The following is a 21,329-nucleotide window of genomic DNA, read 5'->3' on the forward strand; positions in this document are numbered from 1 at the left end:
CTCTTCTCTTTCACTACAATACCCTAGAAGAATTCGATCTAGAGATAAGGGGAGTCAGAACATCAGGGGATACTCCTCTAACCTTGAGTTCAAAATATAGATACCTCATTTATACTCTCATGCCACCATGCCTGGTTCCATGTAGTTATCTTTTCAGCAGCTCTGGGGATTGACCCAGGGGCAGTCTAAACACTGAGCACCAGAGATCCTGGAAGTCTCTGGCAAGAGGGCATTGACAAATGATGATTTGAGTTTTAGCTTATTCAGAATGAATGGAGAAATCTGTTTTATTTTTTTTAAATGAACTATCTTAAGAAAAATAAAAATTCCCTTACAATACTTGATCTTGTATGTACGAGTTAATATTAATTAAGAATAGCCAATGGTTAACTTGACAAATTTACAAACAATCTGAAAGCCCATAACTGTAATGGAGTATTTTAATATATCCTTACAGGAAATGAAAAAGACAATTGATAGTATACAAATTATTTGAAAAATTTCTAAAATATTCTAGAAAACATCTACAGAAGAGTCTATTTACAAAAACATGCACACTTTATCACATACAGTGAAATGTAATTGAAAACATACTAAGTAATTGAAAACATACTAAGATTATGTTCAACAGTGACAGGAAACAGACAAACCGCTTGCTATGAGGAAGATGCTCATTCTTAAAACTAGGGATCAGTCAATGCATTCACTGCCCAATGCAATAAAGGAAAAAAACTACCCATGTAGTTCTTTTGTTGCTGTTGCAATGCTGAGAACTAACCCCAGGGATGCTTTACTACTATCTCCCCAGCCCCACCCCACCCCCTTTTTTTAAAATTGAGCTAGGGTCTCACTAAATTGCTGAGGCTGGCCCCGAACTTGGGATCCTCCTGCCTCAGCCTCCCCAGTATCTGGGATTACAGATATCCGCCACCATACTTGACCCATGTAGATTATCTCAACTTCATTCTTCCTTCTTTCTAGATAAGAACTATTATGATAACCAGTGATGCAACTAATAAATTCAATACACAGTATCCAATATAGAGAAAAGTCTCACTTCATTGACTAACAAAAGCCCAAGTCCATAAGAGTCCTTTCTGAATGCACCACTTTAACTACATTCAGTCACTGGCAACATTAATACAACAGGTGTTTACTACATAATGTAAGACCCTAGATGAATTCAGTCTAGAGATGAGGTAAGTCAAAACATCAGGGAACATTCCCAATCTTGAGAGTCCAAATTATGCACACATTAAAGTTTGCAGTAAAATCTAAACAGCAATGGATGCTGAGTGGAACTTGGGAGGTATCTATACACTACACCTCTATAAAGATGACAATCAAGCAATTAGTGCTAACTTTGAGAATACAGGCATATACTGTTTAAGGAACAAGATGTTCTAGAAATGCATTATCAAGCAGATTTGTCTTTGTACAGACATAAAATATTCTTACTTCACAAACCTTGATGGTGTAGCCTACTGTACATCTAGACTGTATGGCACACAGCCTATTGCTCCTAAGCTATAAACCTATACAACATGTATCTATATTCAATATTATAGGCAAGTATAACACATGGTATTTGTGTTTCTAAACATAGAAAAGGTACAGTAAAAATACCATATAAAAGATAAACACTGGTACACCTATATAGGGCACTTATCATAAAAGGAGCCTGAAGGACTGGAAGTTGCTGTGGGTGAGTCATTGAGTGGTGGATGGATGTGAATCTTAGGACGTTCCTGTACACTACTGTAGATTTTATAAACACTGTGTGCACACTTAGGCTATACTAATTTTTCTTAAAAAATTATTTATTCAATAAAAATCAGTTTATGCACCATTTTTACTTTATAAACTTAAAAATAACTTTTTTTCAGTGCTATGAATCAAACCCAGGGCCTCATACTTGCTAGGCAAGTACTCTAACATTGCACTACACACACAGCCCCCTGCAATCTTTTTTGCATTTTGACTCTTTTATAATAACACTTAGCTTAAAACACAAGATCCTTTTTATGGTTTACAAGCACAGGCTTGGGTTTCCACACAGATGTGTTGAGAGGTGCCTCCCTCCAAACCTGTGACAACATCAGCATGTTACCCATCTGAAAATGGAAAAAAAAAAAAAAAAAAAAAACACAAACACATTGCATAGCTGTACAAAAATATCTTCTTTATGTTCTTACCCTATGAGATTTATTTTTATTTTAATTTTTTCTGATTTTTAACTTTTTTGTTAAAACTAGGACACAACACACTCATTAGTCTAGTGCAGGACCATTAACAGTCCTGGGAAGACTTATGAAGTCTTCCACTTCCACCTCTGTCCCCCTGGAAGGTTTTAGGGGGCAACACCACACACGGAGCTGCCCGCAGATGGTAACAATGCCTTCTCCTGGACTGCCTCCTAAGGGACCTGTCTGGGGCTGTTTTTACAGTACACTTTTTAAAAAATAAGAATGCAACCTAAAATGATAAAAACTACAGGATATAGAATACATAAACCAGTAACACAGTTGTCTATTATTACTATAAGTATTATGTCTAAAACTAATTGCAAGTGCTATATTTTTACACTACTGGTAGAGCAGGGCTGTTTGTGCCAGCATTACCACAAACACATAGTACTTTGCACTATGACATCACAATGGATATGATGCCACTAAGCAATAGGAAATTTTTCAGGTCTATTGTAATCTTAAGAGACCACCACATATGCAGCCTGTTATTGACTGAAACACTATTATGCGACACACAACTGTACTCATGATCAGCATGGCAAAGCATCAGGAAAATGAGGTAGAAGCAGGTATCCCTGAAGCCCTATTCATCAATCTAGTTCCATATTAATGGTTATAAAACTCAACACCCTTCATCAATTCTGCTCTCTATATCTCAAACAAATATATTATTGATGAATTCTAGCATGGAACTGGAAGAGATGGATTGTAGAAGACAGGCCACACAGTTATCTGTGTTAACACAATTCAGGAAAGCCATTTCCCACTAAGATTATATTGTGCTACCACAAGTCTCTTCTTAATGCAAAATCCATCATCTAAATCACAGCCAAAAGGAATGACTAAGAGCAAAAGGTGAAAATAATTTAAATGAGATTATCCCATAAGATAAAATTTTTTCATAAATTTATGGCCACTATTAGCATAGAAAATAAAGTAAGTCTCCTCTGCTCCCCCTTCAAACAAGCCTATCTAAATCAGAAAAAAATAATTAAAAGTATATGAGTAAGAGACATCTAGTCTCTGCTAACCAAGGCCAGTAGGAAAATCCCAATGATTTCTGAATTGTCATTTTTCAATGATCTATTAATCACAGAACAAAAAAAATATTAAAAATTTTCATATTGGAAATACACTTTGGTTCACCCATGAATTCAGCAGACTTCAAAAAAGAGAGAAAATTATAGTAACTGATTAAATGATAAAACACTACCTATTAAACTCATGTACAGTTGCTTAAGAAGGGCTTACAGAATTATCTCACCTGATGTTCATGTGTGAAAGTAATAAATAGAAATCCATAGTCCAGGGATACTTTAATAAACAACTGAAAAATAAGCTTGCATGTTTTATAACATTTCTTTCATGTTGTAAATGTTCTGGAATGATAGACATGAATTAATTTGTATTATGTACACTTAAAGGACCTCTCTCCAGTAGGAGTCTTTACATGAGTTTGAAGATTCACATAGAGGGAATATTACATGAATATTTGACAAAAAAAAAAAACTTTCCATTGCTTTTCACTTTTATACAATTCCTCTCCAGTGTGCCTTCTCATATATTATGTTAGAACGTGGCCAACTGAAATCTTTCCCACATTGTTTTGCATTCGATAAACTGCTCTCCAGTGTGTTTGTGTATGATTTCTAAATAAACTGGGACAACTGAAGGCTTTTACATATTCTTGACATTTATGAGTATTCCTCCAGAATGCATTCTTGCATGTCCTCAAAAAGCTGATCACTGAAGGCTTTTTCCCATATTGCTTGTGGTCATAGGGTTTCTCTCCAGTAAGAGCTCCTTCTGGTATTCACACCCAGAGAACTGAAAGTTTTCTTTCATTTTATATTCACAGGGTTTCTCTACAGCAAGAGTCCTTTCATATCTTTTCATATCTTCAAAGTCAACTGAATGCTTTACCATGCTGTCTACAATTAGTTACTGTCCATTGTGAGTTCTTCCATGTATTCGAAAGGAACGGGAACACTTAAATGCTTTACCACACTGTTGACATTCATAGGGTTTCTCTCCAGTGTGAGTTCTTTCATGGATCCGAAAGGATCGGGAACAACTGAAGGCCTTATGACACTGTTGACATTCATAGGGTTTCTTTCCAGTGTGAGTTCTTTCATGCATTCTAACAGAACTAGAACAACTGAAGGCTTTGCCACATTGTTTACATTCATAGGGTTTTTCCCCAGTGTGAGTCCTTTCATGTATTCGAATGGAACTTGAACAACTGAAGGCTTTCCCACAATGCTTACATTCATAGGGTTTTTCCCCAGTGTGAGTCCTTTCATGCATTCGAAATGAACTGGAACAACTGAAGGCTTTCCCGCATTGCTTACATTCATAAGGCTTCTCTCCAGTGTGTGTCCTTTCATGCATTCGAAATGAACTGGAAAAACTGAAGGCCTTACCACACTGTTTACACTCATAGGGCTTCTCTCCAGTGTGAATTCTTTCATGCATTCTAAATGAACTGGAACAACTAAAGGCTTTTCCACACTGTTTACACTCATAGGGCTTCTCTCCAGTGTGAGTCCTTTCATGTATTCGAACAGAACTTGAACAACTGAAGGCCTTACCACATTGTTTACATTCATGGGGTTTTTCCCCAGTGTGAGTCCTTTCATGCATTCGAAAGGAACTGGAACAACTGAAGGCTTTCCCACACTGTTTACACTCATAGGGTTTCTCTCCAGTGTGAGTTCTTTCATGAATTTGAAATGAACTGGGACAATCAAAGGCTTTCCCACATTCCTTACATTTATAAGGCCCATTCCCAGTGTGCATTATCATATGTCTTCGAAAGCTTGGAAGAGAAATGAACGCTTTCCCACACTGCTTACAATCATAAGGTTTCTCTCCAGTATGAATTCTTTCATGTTTTCGAAAGGAACTAGGAAAACTGAAGGCTTTGCCACATTTTCTACATTTGTAGGGTTTTTCTCCAGTGTGAATCCTTTCATGACTTCGAAACGAAGTGGGACAACTGAGAGCTTTCCCACATTGCTTACACTGATAGGGCTTTTCTCCAGTGTGAGTCCTTTCATGTATTTGAAAAGTTTGGTAGTATCTGAAGGCTTTTCCACATTGTTCACATACATAAGGTTTCTCTCCAGAGTGAGTTCTTTCATGGTTTCGAAATGAACTCGGGTGACTGAAGGTTTTCCCACATTCTTTACACTGATAAGGTTTCTCTCCTGTGTGCATTCTCATGTGTCCTCGATATGTTGTGTGATAAATGAAGGCTTTGCCACACTCCTTACATTCATAGGGTTTCTCTCCAGTGTGAGTCCTTTCATGTATCTGAAAGGAACTGGGCCAACAGAAAGCTTTCCCACATTGCTTGCATTTATAGGGTTTCTCTCCAGTGTGAGTCCTTTCATGTATTCGAAATGAACTCCGAAAGTTGAATGTTTTCCCACATTCCTTACATTCATAGGACTTCTCTCCATATTTGTGGTTCTCATATGGTTTGCGTTCTGTGTGACATTTCATGTGCCTGTTAAGAGATGAATGACACATGTAGACTTTTCCACACACACTGCACTCATGTGGTTTTACTCCAGGAATAGTTTTCTTGTTCCGTTTAAGATTTGGAGTCTGACGAATGCTTTCCCCAAATTGACCTTCTTTTCGTTCACAGAGTCTCTCTACAGTACAACCTCTGTAGAAAACAAGACATGCGTTATCAGTGGTCTTTTTTTATTAATGATGATTAAAGATTTCACAATAGGTAGCAGAATTGCACGTTTGGTATCTTCAATGTAAGTAATGAACGCTCTGGAAGAGTAACTAGAGCTATAACCAAAACAGTGACATTAAACAGGCACAGTGGCACATGCCTGTAATCCTGCAGACTGGGAGGCTGAGTCAGGGTGATTACAAGTTCAAGACTAATCTGAGCAACCTAGCAAGACACTGTCTCAAAATACAATTAAATAAAATAAAGGGCTACTCAAAGGTAGACTACTTGCCTACTGTGTGTGAGGCCATGAGCTCAACCCCCAGGACCAAAAAAAAAAAGAAAGAAAAGAAAAAGAAGAGACCAGTGATATTCATAATGTTGAATTTATTAACAGTTTTAGGTAAACAAATACTGAATATTTATGCCATTTAAAAAAAATCTCAGTGAAATTTTTCTAAAAGCCATAAATACATAATTGAGTTTATTTGTTTTGTTTACTTATTTCTTAAAATTTCATCACATGCTAATATTCCCTCATGGGATACTACTTTTTTCCTAGGTACAACTCACCTAAGATTTCTCCCCTGGCTTTTGTATTTATCTTCAGTGTTCTGGTCTTCCCAATTTTCCCCTACAATGCAAACCCAGAAAAATCACTGCAAATTATTAGAAATTATACAAAAATTATTAGATTCTAGGTCCACGATGAGTTCATACCTTGCCAAATTTACTCACCAAAGTATTCCCTTTCTAAAATCAAAGTCTTAAAACCCTGGTTGAGGAACAAGAAATACTTGTTCTCTAAGACTAAGTGTGGGAATGATTTTGTTCTTACCTATAGACGCCAAGTTAATGAAGGTTTCCTGCATCACATCTCTGTAGAGTTTCTTCTGAAAGGGATCCAGCAAAGCCCACTCCTCCTGGGTGAAGTTCACAGCCACATCCTCAAAGGCCACTGAGTCCTAAAACATTCCACATACGTATGTGTAAAGAAGGATGGATAAGACTTACAGCATAGGGGACCTACACTCAATTCACTAAAAAGTTCACAAGTCTTTGGTCTCCAAACATTCATTCTATAACTTGGTCATCAAAACTCCGAATTTCTGTCAACAATCGCTTGCTTGTAAATTTAACAGCACTAAAAATATATGGAAATTGTTTCTACATTTTACTGTGGTCACACTGTTTTATTGCTCTGCAACAAAAGAATACATAACATCTTGGATAAATTCTAAATAAATTAAACAAATATTTCCATTATAAGACTAGCAATTGCTCACTTTGTGCATGCTAGTCAAGTGCTCTACCATTGAGCTATTCCCCCAATCCTTTTGATTTTATTTTGAGACAGGGTCTCATCAAGTTGCCAAGACTGGCCTTGAACTTGCGATCCTCCTGCTTAGTCTCCTGAATAGCTGGGATTACAGTTGTGTGCTATCACACTCAGCTGTATGAGGTTTTAATATATAAATACATACTTAAGTATTGTACACTTTTTCTTCTATTCCCATAATTGCATATATGATAACAAAAGGCTGGTAGTACCTTCCATTTGTAACAATATCCAGCTGGTCATGTTCCTGAAGTTCTGCGGTTTCTTTTCTTTCTTTCTTTTTTTTTTTTAATATTTTTTAGTTGTTGATGGACCTTTTTTATTATTATTATTTATTTGTATGTGGTGCTGAGAATCAAACCCAGTGCCTCATGCATGCCAGGCAAGTGCGCCACCGCTGAGCCACAACCCCAGCCCCTGCAGTTTCTTAAGAAGTAGTCAAATCCCATTGGCTGAAAGAAAATATTCCTTCAGAGAAGAATTCATTGTGTGATATGTACCACAGACTCAGCTGTTCTTTTTTTTTTTTTCCAAGTCCAATTTGATGCAGGGAAGGAAGACAACAGGCATAAGGAGGAAGGCATGACAACTTAGACCTCCACAGAATCCCTGTGTTCATGAGCCTCAGGGCTGCTGCTCAGTTTCTAGCACTCATAAGACAAAGGTGATAAGGTACTAGAGCAATTCTTCCCCTAAGAACCTTAACAATATACCCTATGCAATGCTGACCTTCAAGATCAGAGTTGGGTTAAGAGTTGCAATTTGAAGGAAGTCTGCTGATGTCCACAATGGTTGGAGAGTGAATGATGATTTGGTTCTTCAGTGTCCTCTAAAGGCCCATGTGTTGAAGACCTGGTCCCCAGCCTGTGGCACTACTGGGAGGTGGTGGAACCTTTAGGAGGTGGGGCCTACTGGAAGGAAATTAGATCATTGGGGGTGTCCCAAAAATGGATATTGGGACCCTGGCCCCTCCTGTTTTATTATTACTTCCCAGGTGAACAGGCCTCTCTCCCACACATTCCTGCTATGATGTGCTGTGCCACCACAGGCCCAAAGTAACAGGGCCAAGCAAACATGGGCTAAAACTGACCCAAAATAAATCTTTATTATAATGTCTCAGATGACAGAAAGCCGACTAACAGGATAAATTTACCCATGATTACAAACTATATAAAAGATTCAGCAGTGCTATCCTCCAGAAGAAATGAATTCCCCTTTCTCCAACCTCAGGAGGAAGTGTTCCCTATGTTACTCTAGAGGCTGATTGCCATGTCACTCATTTCAGCTCTCATGAGGTATACCTGAGAACCCAAGTGAGCACAGGAATCTCTCAGTCATATAATGAGCCTCAGGGCTGCTGCTCATCAGTTTCTAGCTGATCTCTAAAAGAGAGACCAAATGCTGATCTCTAAAACAGAGTACTAACCTACTGATATCCATGTGCACGGGACAGAGGAAAATACTCCCAAACAGAAACTCTGATATGGGAGTTTACAGCAGAAATCAACATCCTTCTTGCTGATTGGTCTAGGGAAAAATGAGCTGCTTGGGTCTGCCCTAATTACTCCTTGTAGAAAGAATCTATATGACTTTCTCAAAGAAAGTCTTACTAATTAGTGATCAGAAAGGTTTTAACAGTAGTAGGTCTGAGATGCTTACTGTTAGCAATGCCTGCTTAAGAAATTTGCCCTTTACTCATATCTGCAAAGTGATCATTTCAGAGGGACCCAATTTTAGTTATAAGAGTGTCTTGGGGTGGGGAAGGAACATCAAAACAAAACCTACATGGTGTGGTGGCAAATGCCTATAATCCCAGCAACTCAGGAGACTGAGTCAGGAGGATGAAAAGTTCAAGGCCAGCCTCAGCAATTTAGCAAGACCCTATCTCAAAATAAAAATAAAAAATAAAAAGGACTGGGGATGAATACCCTGGTTATTAAAAAAAAAAAAAAAGTACACAAGAGCTAGGGGTATAGTTCAGTGATACAGTGCTTACCTAGCATGTGCAAGGGTCCTGAGTTCAATTCCCAGCACCATAAATAAAAAGTTGAAAGAGTGGCTTGGTATTCTGAATTTTTTGTTTTCCTCCTGATAATCTGGTCCCTTTTACATCCTCCGCAGAGAGCTACTTGATGAGCCCCCAGAAAGCACTGTGAGCACTTACTCTAATGAGCTTCCCTGGTAGATGATATTTCAGATGTTGTCACAAGTTACTGCTTGGGGATCTGAGCCCATTCTGTGTCACTACATTAGGAGGGAACATTGGAAACCTGCAGCTGCTTTCCTCCAGAACACACACAACTACTAGAAAAGACTAAAGAAAGTTAACAATCCTAACGGACGAAATTTTTATTGGGTCTAAGGGTATAGCTGGGTTCAATTTCCAGAGCCAAAACATAAAAAAAAGAAATAAATATTGGTTAATATCTATGCAGAGAAATCAGTATAAAGACTTCACCATTTTTAGAATAAACCAGGTCACTTCTCATGGCACAGTAGTGCACACCTATAATCCCAGATACTCAGTAGGCTGAAGCAGGAGGATCATAGGTTTGAAGCCTGCCTGGGAAATTCGGCAAGTCTCTGTCTCAAAATAAAATTTTAAAAAAGGGCTTGGGGAGCACCAATGGTGGAACACTTGCCAAGCATGAAGTGGGTCCTGGGTTCAATCCCCAGTTCAACCACAAAGGGAAAAAAAGTGTCATTTCTCCCACAAGACATCTCAAAAAATTCCATAACAAATGGAATTTATTTAGGAGTACAGAACTACTTTTGTGAACCTCCAAGGAACAAGTGTCAAACAGTGGGTAAAGTCATCTGAAGAACAAAGTGAGGCTCATCTAACATGTCAAGGATTTTTCGAGTTACAATATTCTGAACAGGATGACATAGTAAGAGATAAACAAACAGATCAAGGGAATGGAAAAAAGTCTTCAAAGGGCTGGTATTTACATGTAAAGTTGATTAATGACAGAAGCAAACACTGCAGAGAAATTCAAGGGCTCACTGATACTTTAATATGTGGGGAATGAACAACTGTTACCTAATTGAAAAAATGCATTGTACCACCTCTATTCCACAGATAATAACCAATTTGATGTAGGTTTAAATGTGAAAAACATAAAAACACTTTCAGAAGTCACAGGCAAATTTTTTGTGTATAGTGCTGACGATGAGACCCAGGAATTCCTGAACGCTAAGTACATATACTCTACCACTGAGCTACAACCCAAGGCCCCTAATTTATTTTGATGCAAGAACAGGAAGAATTTTCTCATATAATAGTAAGCTATAAAGGATAAGACCAAGACATTCAAATATATTAAAATGAAAAAAAAGTTAAAAGACAAACCAAAGTAGAATATAATTATCTCTGATATATACAATATTAGTGTGCAAAATAAAAATAAGCATATAAGCCTGTAATCCCAAGGTAATCCCCCCATCCCCATGGCCTCATGAGTTCTGGGGATTGAACCCAGGGGCTTGAGTGTTGAGAGCCAGGGCTGAAGGGGCCCCAGCAAACTTCCAGCTGCCAGCTGATGATTGGCTCACAGCAGCCCCAGCAAACTTCTAGTTCCCAACTGATTGGCTCCTCTTCCGTGATGCTCATTGGGTTGTTTCCCCGCCCTTTCAGACCACGGAGCTGCTCATTGGGGGACTTTTTGGCTCCGCCCACACAACCCAGCCAATTGGCCTCAAGAGCAGGAGGAGTGGGGGAGGTTGAGAGGCTTGTGGGAAGCCAGTGGTGGCAGTTGGGCTCTGAAGGTTTTCCTGAAGAGCTGTGTGGTTTGGTGTGTGTGTTCTAAAAATAAAGTTTGTGTCTTTTGACAAGTGGCTCCTGAATTGTGCCCAGTCAGACTGCGGCACTTGAGCATGCTAGGCAAGTACTCTACCACTGAAGTACAAGCCCAGCCCTTTTTAAATTTTGAGACAGGGTCTAAGTTTCCAAGGTTTGTTTCAAATTTGCAATCTTTCTGCTGCCTCAGTCTCCCAAGTAGCTGGGATTACAGGTGTGTGCCATCTCATACACATACACCATATAAGATTTTGATGAGGAGGAAACAGCTAAATGAAATGGCAGGAAGTTCTTATAAGTTAGATTATGACTGAATGGCAGAAGAGTCAAGTGATACACACTCCATTGCTATTTCCTATAAATTTATACATGAGCATGACCTACAACCCAATGATTTTTCTCCAATGTGCAAAGGATTTACTATATTTGTACTTAGTGATGGATAGCAAAATGATAGGATTAGTATTTTTTAAAATATTTTTTTAGTTGTCAATGAACCTTTATTTTATTTTTTTATATGTGGTGCTGAGAATCGAACCTAGTGCCTTACACACGCTAGGCAAGCGCTCTACCACTGAGCCACAACCTTAGCCCAGGATCAGAATTCTTTTTTATATATATATTTATTTTTTAGTTGTAGTTGGGCACAATATCTTTATTTATTTATTTTTATGTGGTGCTGAAGATTGAACCCAGGGCCTCGCACATGCTAGGTGAGCTCTCTACCACTGAGCTACAACCCCAGAGCCACAACCCCAGCTCGATCAGTATTTTTTTTTAAATAATTGTAGTTGGACATAATACCTTTATTTTTTTTATTTTTATGTGATGCTGAGGATCGAACCCAGGGCCTCATACACGCTAGGCAAGCGCTCTACAGCTGAGCCCCAACCCCAGCCCCACCCCCCCATCTTTATAAGAGCAAAAAATCAACCCGAGAAAGCCCAAACACAATAAATACTGGACAGAAAATATCCCATGTTCTATCATGTGTGAAACATGCAGAGGCAAAGAAACCACTCAAAAACCTATTCACTATAACTTCATTAATGCTCATTTGCAGAAAGTTCAGATGAAGCTAAAGTAAAAGAAGACTGTGTAACAGATAAGAAAAGATGATAAAGGTATAAAGACTAATCAAAGAATCAGGATGAACCAGTGAACATGAAGAGACTAATGCCTGCTCAGGGTCCACTTATGAATACATATTTTAAAAAGCACTTTACTGAGGTTGTATATATTTAATGTATAAAACCCCATGAGTTTGGGGATGAGTATACACCAACTCAACCATCACCCCATAAGGCCACAGGCATAGCCATCAACAACCTCATTACTATCCCCACTCTCATTATTACTACTATTTGTTCATGTATACATTCTTGTTTGTGTTAACACAGTAAATAAATAAATAAGAAAAAAGAACGCAAGATCTACTTGAAAAGTTTTAACTGTAAAATACAGTATTGCTAGTAAAGGCACCATGTTGTACAGACCTCCACAATTTATCTGCATAACTTAAACGTTCCTTGACCATCACCTGCTCATTTCCCCACTCCCCTGCAAATGATCATTCTACTCTCTGCTTCCAAGAATTCAAATATTTTATATTATTACATATACATGAGACTCATAGTATTTGTTTTTCTGACTGTAACATCCCCCAAGTCTATTCTTAGTGTGGCACACAGCAGGATTGCTCTATTTTAATATTCCATTGCATGTAAATATCGCATTTACTCTACCCATTCGCTCACTGATGGATATTTAGATTGTTTACATATCTTGGCTTTTATGAATAAGGCTGAAATACACATGGAAGTGTGGGTATCTCTTTGAGATTCTGATTGTAATTCTTTTAGATAAATATGTACAAGTTGGACAACTGAGGAATACGGTAATTCTGTCTTTGTTTTTTTTTAATAAAAATTTTTTAGTTTTAGGTAGACACAATATCTTTATTTTTTATTTTTATGCAGTGCTGAGAATCGAACCCAGTGCCTCACGCATGCTAGGCGAGCGCGCTACCACTTGAGCCACATCCCCACCCCTCTTTAATTTTTTTTTAAGAGAGAGAGAGAGAGAGAGAGAGAGAGAATTTTTTTAATATTTATTTTTTAGTTTTCGGTGGATACAACATCTTTATTTCATTTTTATGTGGTGCTGAGGATCAAACCCAGCGCCCCGCGCATGCCAGGAGAGCGCGCTACTGCTTGAGCCACATCCCCAGCCCACTTGAATTGTTTTTATAATCCACTATACTGTTACCCATATTGGCTGTACCCATTTACATTCTTACTAACAATGTACATTCCTACTAACAATGTATCAGGGTTCCCTCTCCTCAAAATCATCGCTGGCATCTACATGACTATGGGCAGATTTCTTCACAAAAGCCTTGCAGGCCAACAAATAACAGGACAACATATTCAGAGTGTTGGAAGAAAATAACTGCTCAAGAAGACATTACTCAAGCAAGGCCAACCTTTAGAAATTAAGAGCTAAAGTTCCCAGGTAAACAAGCTGAGGGAGCCCCTGACCACTAGACTTGCCTTTGGAGAAGTGCTCATGGGAGAACTTCAAGTTGAAACAAAACAATGCTCAATGGCAACATGAAAGCAGGAAGGTATAAAATTCAGTGATGAAAAAAAAAAGGATGCATACATTCCAAGAATCCCGATGGATTCCTGAAACCTCAAATGGTACTGAACCCCATATATGAAACAGAGATCCTGTGAAATTAAATATTCCAAACTATTTTAGCTCTCAAACATCCTCATGCTGAAAAACCACCCCCTGGCCCAGCTGGGCACCAAGGAAGCTAGAACTGACATGTTCCCTGGCTAGCACAGCCTGACTAAGCCTACATATATCAGGTGCCTGGCTTTTGTTTCTTTAAATTGTTCTGCTTCTGTAGGACTTGCAGAAAAACAATCTAGCTGCTTCACAGTTTGATTAAATTCATTTTTCCTGTTTACATCATTTGCTTGTTTCTTATGCATGCAAGTGACTGAGATTCAGATGGGTTCCCTGAGCTGGCTGGCAGTAGCATAAGAACTGTTTTCCCTTATCCACATGTACCTATGATAAAGGAACAGTAAGAGATTACAACAGGCACAGTAAAAAAATTAACAGTAACATCTGGGCCGGGGATGTGGCTCAGTGGTAGAGCACTTGCTTAGCATGCACAAGGCCTTGCATTCCACCCCAAGTACCACAAACGAACAATAACAACAATAATAAAGTAGAACAATCATAACAATGCTGTCATAAACTGGACATGGTGGTACATGCCTGTAATTCTAGCTGGTCAGAAGGCTAAGGCAGGAGGATTGCAAGTTCAAGGCCAGCCTGGGTAACTTAGTGGGACCTTGGCTCAGAATAAAAAATTAAAAGGGTTAGGCATATAACTCAGAGATAATACACTTACCTAGCACTCCCAAGTCCTGGGTTCAACCCCCAGTACTACAAATATAATAATAATACTATAAAATATATGTTATATGAATTTCTCTTTCTCTCTCTCAAAATACCTTACTGCATTGTACTCACCCTTCTTATGATGATGAGATTATTACTAAGTGACTAGCAGGCAGGTATCATAGAACAGGGATATGCAGGACAAAAGGGTGATTTACCCTTTTGTCCTTGATCTCAGGTAAGACACAAGATAGTGTGAGATATTAGCATACTATTCAGAAAGGTGCAAATTTTAAATTGAGTGTTGTTTATATTACTGAAAATTTCCATTTAATCAGACCATAGTTAACCACATGTAACTGAAACTTTGAAAAGCAAAGCTGTGGGTAGGGAGTCCTACTGTGGTCATATCTAAAATATTCTAACACTATAGTGGTGGTATGTATATTTCTAATTCCAGCATAAGTTAAAAGACCAAGGTATAAAAAATAAACATAGCTCTGAGTTCCATCCGCATTACCACACACACACACACACACACACAAAAAAAAAAAAAACTAGAATGACAACAAAAAATAGTCATTTCAACAAGTAGTGCTAGAAAAACTGGACATCAACTTTTGGAAATATTTCACATCTTCCCCCAAGATCTCTTCATGACACATATTTTATATTTCTGTTGAAAAAAATGAAAATCAAATGAGTACTTAAATCTTTTCAGGGTGACAAACTGAGGGACAGTGATGACCTGGAGCTGTGCTAAAAGGTCAGACTTCCCAGGAAACTTTGCAAATTGGAACTTCTATCCAAGAGAGTTCCCCTAGGATGTATGTGCCTGGGAAAGTGACTAAGAGGCACAAGGATATCAGACAATCTAGCTCCAGGTGACTATTCTGAGCTTCCCTCTCATAAGAATATCCACAAACAACTGAATTTTTTGAAAAAAAGAACTATTAATTCATATGTGGAAAAATGGTAATTGAAATACTGCGTTTAATTGAAATGCACCACCGAGGATGCTTTTAATGAGTGATGCTGTCAACTGGAGAAGGGAAGGTGGCATCTGGGCATGCGAAAACCTATCTAGAAATTAGGAATTTACTGTCAGCTCTAGGAAGGGCTGGATCCGGGCACAGAGCTGTGGATTTGCGACCCCTGTTTCTCAGATATTTAGAAAGCTCGGGAAAATGGGTCGCCCTTGGGGAGGAAGGCGAAACCCGGCCTGGGTAGACCGCAGCTCCTCCCGCGCACGGATCCAACGCGCGAGTGAGGGTCTCCCCGTGACCCAGCCGCGGTCGCCGCAGTCTGGGGAGACGTGCGGCGGAGCTGCCCGGATAGGCTCTGGGCCAGGCCCAAGTCGCCGCGCAGAGGCAGGACAGGAGGCCAGGGTCCCGGCTGCTTGTCGGAGCTACGATGGATGGTAAGGGAGCCAGGGCCGAGTGGCGGCAGACTGGACCGCAGACTCCAGAGCCAGGCGAGGAGGCCCGGTCCCGCCCCGGCCGCTTCCGGCCGGCTCCCTCAGCCCCTCCCCCGCCCCTGGAGGCCTGGTCCCAGCTCACCATTTCCCGGCTTCCGGGTGTCCCGGCGTCCTCCCTATGGCTCCGGCGGCCCGCGCAGGTGCTAGTGCCACCTGAGGCCCTCCAGCGGCGATGAGACCCAAGGTGGAGAGCGGCCCCAGCGCGTAGCGTCCTCCTGCAGTGCGCGCCGCGGCTCCCGCCCACACCTTTCCGGCGGCGTTCCTGATTGGACGGTTCTCACGGACACGCCCCGTTTGTGACAGCGGAGCGGAAAGACGCTCACCGAGCCGCCGGGGTGTTAGTCGGGCCTGGAACCGGTACCTGTTAGGGACTTTTGCCTTTAAGCACAACTTGTCCTGCTCCTTGGGTTTGGTGTTGGTGGCTCCTACAGCTCCTTCTGAACGCGGAGACAGAAGTGTGTGCAGGGAATCACGGGTTTAGTTTCTAGAGAAAGCGAGGCCTTTTGTTCAGGTCTTGCAAGGTAGAAACTGAAGGGTCAGATGTCTTAGGCTTGACCTAAGACTTTGAGGCCTCTTGTGGACTTATAACGCTTGTTTACAAATACAAACACTTAAAGTAACCTCCCCATAGCCAACAAAGAATCTGGCTCCGTTTGGTCTTTGACAATTGACAGGGTTGAGCCTTCCCCCAAACACTTGGTACTGGTACTGAGTGGTAAAACCCGAAGCCCTAGCCTGGGAGGAGAAACTTTTCTCACAAGCTATGAGATATGTTCATTAAAACTATGAACTGTACATTTTGCACTGGATGGATATCCATCAATTTGTGCACAATTTGTGCACTTTGGAATGGAAATGGGTGTGATATTCATAAGGCGATTAATTCCCATTTTCTCTGCCATTAGAAAAAACAGTGAATAAACCTTAAGAAGTTGGATCGAAACTCCTAAGGCGTTTACTTATTTATTTGAACAGTTTTATATAATGCATACTCACACAATACATCTAATTATAGGGTAGAATTCAGTGGCTTTCAATATGTTCACATATACGTACAATCATTAGTGCACTCGATTTAAAAAAAAAAAAAAAAACTGGGGATTTAATCCTGGGGAGCCCCACCGCTGAGCTAAAGTCCCTTTTTACTTTTTTTTGGTGACAGGGTCTCTCTAAATTGCCCAGGGTGGCCTGGAACTTGTAATCTTCGTGTTTCATACGCCACCGGGCGGCTATTCTGTTTTTTGAGTCTTACTGGGTTGGCCAGGTTGACCTCGAATTCCTTGGGCTCAAGCAAACTCTAGGTTCCCTGCTTCATCCTCCACAGTAGCTGAGACTACCAGGCACAGGCCACCACGCTCTGTTAATTACCGTCATTTTAGAACATTTTCAACACCTCATAGAGAAATCCCTTCATATGGTAACCCATAAATGTGTGTCATTAGGTATCAATTTAAAATTAGGGGCTGGGGGGGGGGGGTGAAGTTCAGTAGTAGAGTGCTTGCCTAGAATACTAAAGTGCCTGGGTTTCATCCCCAGAACAACAACTACAAGAAATAAAGAAGAAACTATGCTCTTTAGCTCTCCATCTCCTATCTTTTCACTTCTTTATCTAAGCCTCTAGGCGAGCATTAATTTACTTTCTGATGCTATAGCTTTCTGTACTTGGAATAAAATCACATGTGTTCTTTGTAATTAACTTTATTTACTTGTCATAATTATTTTCAGTGACATTTGTGTTGGAGTATGCATTAATATTTGCACTCTACTAAGTTTTCCATGTTGCCTGGAACTACTGATCCTCCTGCCTCAGCCTCTGAGTAACTGGGATTATAGGCCCTTTCATTCTGGGCTCAAATTTATTCATTTTGTTAACCTCAGGGTACTTTCTAGTATCCAAATAACTCATTCGCTTATCCACTTATGTCTGTTTATAACATTTGGTTGTTTCCATTCTTTTAAACTATTATTAATAAGTTTGCTATAAACATTCATGTACAGTTTTTCAATGGACATTTAATTTCATTTCTTTTAGAGTGGAATGAATGGGACTCCTAGTACTTCTATGTTTAATCTCCAAGGAACTAACAGTTTTCTAAGAAGGCTACTGTACTATTTTAGATTCCCACAAGCAATGCTTGAGGATTCTAATTTTTTTTCATATCTTCAGCATCACTTGTTACCATATCCCCCCCCCCTTTTTTTTTTGAAGGGGGCAGTGCTACAGATGGAACCTAAGGTCTTGCACATGTTAGACAAGTGCTTTACCTCTAAGCTATACCCCCAACCCAGTATCTTTTTTATTCTAGTCATCCTAGTGACTGTGAAGTGGCATATTTTGATTTTTTTTTTTTTTTTTTTTTTTTTTTTGAGACAGGGAAGGAGAGTAGTCTCACTATGTTGCCCAGGCTGATTTTGAACTCAAGTGATCCTCCTACCTTGGCCTCCAGAGTAGCTGGATTACTAGTGTGTGCTACCACACCTGGCTTCATTGTGGATTTTTTTGTTTCTTTTTTTTTTTTTTTGGCAGTACTGGAAATTGGACCCAGGTGTGCTCTACCACTGAGCTACATCTTCAGCCCTTTTTTGTATTTTTTTTATTTTGAAGCGGGCTTTTAAATTACTCAGTCTGACCTCAAATTGAGGTCCTCCTGCCTCAGCTTCCCAAGTAGCAGGGTTTGTAGAAGTGTGCCACCATGCTAGACCTTCTTTGTGGTTTTAATTTCCATTTCCTTCATGGATAATAATGTTCAACATATTTTTCAGTGCTGGGGATTGAACCCAAGGACTGGAGCATACTAGGCAAGCACTTGACCACTGAACCACACCCCCTAGCACAACATCTTTTTTTTGGGAGGGGGCACCAGGGATTGAACTAAGGGGCACTCAACCACTGAGCCACATCCCCAGTGCAATTTTGTATTTTATCAGAAACAAGGTCTCACTGAGTTGCTTAGTGCCTCACCTTTGCTGAGGCTGGCTTTGAACTCACCATCCTCCTGTTTCAGCCTTCTGAGCTGCTGGGATTATAGGTGTGTGCCACCCAGTCTGGCCCCAACATCTTTCTTTTTAAAAAATCTTTATTTTTAAAATAAATAAAATAGTAATTGTGCTTATGGGGTACAGTGTGACATTTCAGTAAATGCATATAATGTTATGAACAGGTCAGGGTAACTGGCATATCTATCATTTCAGACATATAATTTCTTTGTATTGGAAGATACTCAGCATTTTTCATTTGCTCTTGGTCATTTGTATATCTTTCTTGGAAAACTGCGAATCGGCCTGGCACAGAATCCTCTCTGGGCAGCTCCACCTGCAGCCCCTCTTCTCCCAACTGTGCAGTGACCCGTGGAGGGTCACTGTGACGCCAACTCCTGCGAGGAAGACGTGCATGGGAGGAGCTGCCTCTCTCCCCAGCTCAGAGCAGGATCTCAAATTCTCAGCCCCACCACGCTCTCCCCAGTGCTGGCTACAGATCCCAAACTTCCAGTTTCTGACCCACGTTCCAAGTCCCATCCTCTCTCCAGTAGACATTATTATTTGTCCTATTAAATAAAATTTATAGAAGACCACTGGTTTAGGGCTGAAGTTGTGGCTCAGCAGTAGAATGCTTGCCTAGCACATGTGAGGCCCGGGGTTTGATCCTCAGCACCACATAAAAATTTAAAAAAATAAAATAAATGTATTGTGTCTATCTACAACTAAAAAATAAATATTTAAAAAAAAAACAAAAAAACAAGATTTGTTCTGAGCTCCTGAACTAGGTCCGGCTGACCACACCAAATGGAGTTACTCATACGGAAGTTCCATGTCAGCAAGTCCATTCTGCCAAGAAAATCAGGAGACAGACAATGGCCAGATCCCCAAATGGGCCAGTGTTAGGCTGGGTGATTAAAAAAAAAAAAAAGTCCCTTTTGCTTTAACCTTTCTGTGGAAAGTAACTTTGAACAGAACAATGGGACTTTTGTTCTCTCTCAGCCCTTTTCTGCCTTTAAAGCCCAAACTCCTTCTGATCAGCTTACTGAAGCACACAGATTTATAGAATCTGTTCTAGAATTGCAAAAAAAAGCCAATCAGATGTTTTGATTTGATTTTGTCATTCGACAGTCCTCTATGCTGATTTTCAAACTATGGCACTGTTTTTTTGTTTGTTTGTTTTGTGTTTTAATTTTTTTAGTTGTAGATGGACTTTTATTTTATGTATTTATATGGTGCTGAGGCTCGAACCCAGGGCCTCACACATGCTAGGCAAGTGCTTCACCACTGAGCCACAACTCCAGCCCCTATGACACTGTTTTTCCCCATCAGTACTGGGGATTGAACCCAGTGCATGCACGGCTAGGCAAGCATGGTGTTAGTTTGCCCAGGCTGCCCTGAAACTTGCCATCATCCTGCCTCAACCTCCTGAGGAGCTGGGATTGCAAGCCTGTGCCACCATGCCTGGTCAAATGCACTATTTTAAGTATCATTTCTTTTCACAGAGCAGTGGATGGTTTTGTTTGTTTTCATAGTTTAGATGGATACAATACCTTTATTTTATTTATCTATCTTTATGTGGTGCTGAGGATCAAACCCAGGGCCTCACACATACTAGGCAAACGCTCTTCCACTGAGCTACAACCCCAGCCCTGGATGGTTCTTTTTGTTTGAGAATTTTTACAAGAGGAAGAACAACACTTGGAACCGGTTGCACAAAATCTTTGTGCCTCTCTTCCAGTGACTCCAAGCCGTGATTCCTCTTGAGCAGCATCTTTCCTGGATATAGTTATCTTGTGGGATCTCTTTAGGGTTTTTTTGAAGTTCCTCTTTGCAAACTTTTTTGGATGACCTAGCCTTTCAGCATTGTTCCAGTTGAGCACTGTCCCTCTCTGCATTTGTCACCTTAAAAAGATTTATGTACTAATATCAGAATGTTTAAAAACATTCACGAATATGCTTAGCAACAAATTTTAGACAAAAACAAGGCATTGGTGAACTTGAAAACAGTTAATAGGAAAAGAATTTAATGAAATTATATAAACTTGAGTAACCTTTGGGGCACTATTTATTAGTTTAATATATGTATAAGTGAATATCATGAAAAGGAAAAATGATGGATGGAATGGGTAAAAAGTAATTAAATAAATGAAGCCTAAATTTTAAAACAAAATAGTGAAAAGCCCACCCCCCCCCCAAATTTATGTACTCATTTGAGTCTCATTTTTTCCAGTAAATGCAAAATATTTATAATAAAGTGTGATATAATATATTTCCAAAGAGGCAAGAAAGACATGAATTTCAGGGGGAAAATTTTTTCAGTGTTACATTTGTCTCAATTCTTGTTTACCTATTTCTTCTTGGAGCATATATAA

The 21,329-nt window shown here is 39.8% G+C and overlaps 1 protein-coding gene and 1 non-coding gene across 3 annotated transcripts in view; one reads left to right on the forward strand and one right to left on the reverse strand.

The window, feature by feature from the left end:
* Positions 1–16,207, reverse strand: part of LOC114107757 (zinc finger protein 709) — a 31,518-nt gene extending 15,311 nt beyond the window's left edge. The window contains exons 1-4 of one of the 2 annotated variants that reach the window (XR_011704697.1): positions 6,782–6,917; positions 6,517–6,577; positions 3,514–5,925; positions 423–2,114 (exon numbers count right to left, since the gene is read on the reverse strand). Coding sequence is in view for 1 of the 2 variants with exons in the window: in XM_027955158.2 (XP_027810959.1) it covers positions 4,191–5,925; positions 6,517–6,577; positions 6,782–6,908; positions 16,061–16,063 (1,926 nt within the window). In the remaining variant the exon portion in view is untranslated. Of the gene's footprint in view, positions 2,115–2,161; positions 5,926–6,516; positions 6,578–6,781; positions 6,918–16,060 lie in introns of those variants that run through there. The other variant, XM_027955158.2, reaches the window with a different exon arrangement.
* On the forward strand, positions 2,016–2,120 carry LOC114107917 (small nucleolar RNA U13). The gene has a single exon (XR_003585380.2). It is a non-coding gene; the product is annotated as a small nucleolar RNA U13 (small nucleolar RNA).
* Positions 16,208–21,329: the final 5,122 nt, after the last annotated feature.

The sequence above is a fragment of the Marmota flaviventris genome, chromosome 1, assembly GCF_047511675.1.
Source record: "Marmota flaviventris isolate mMarFla1 chromosome 1, mMarFla1.hap1, whole genome shotgun sequence".
In the NCBI taxonomy this organism is placed as follows: Eukaryota; Metazoa; Chordata; class Mammalia; order Rodentia; family Sciuridae; genus Marmota; species Marmota flaviventris.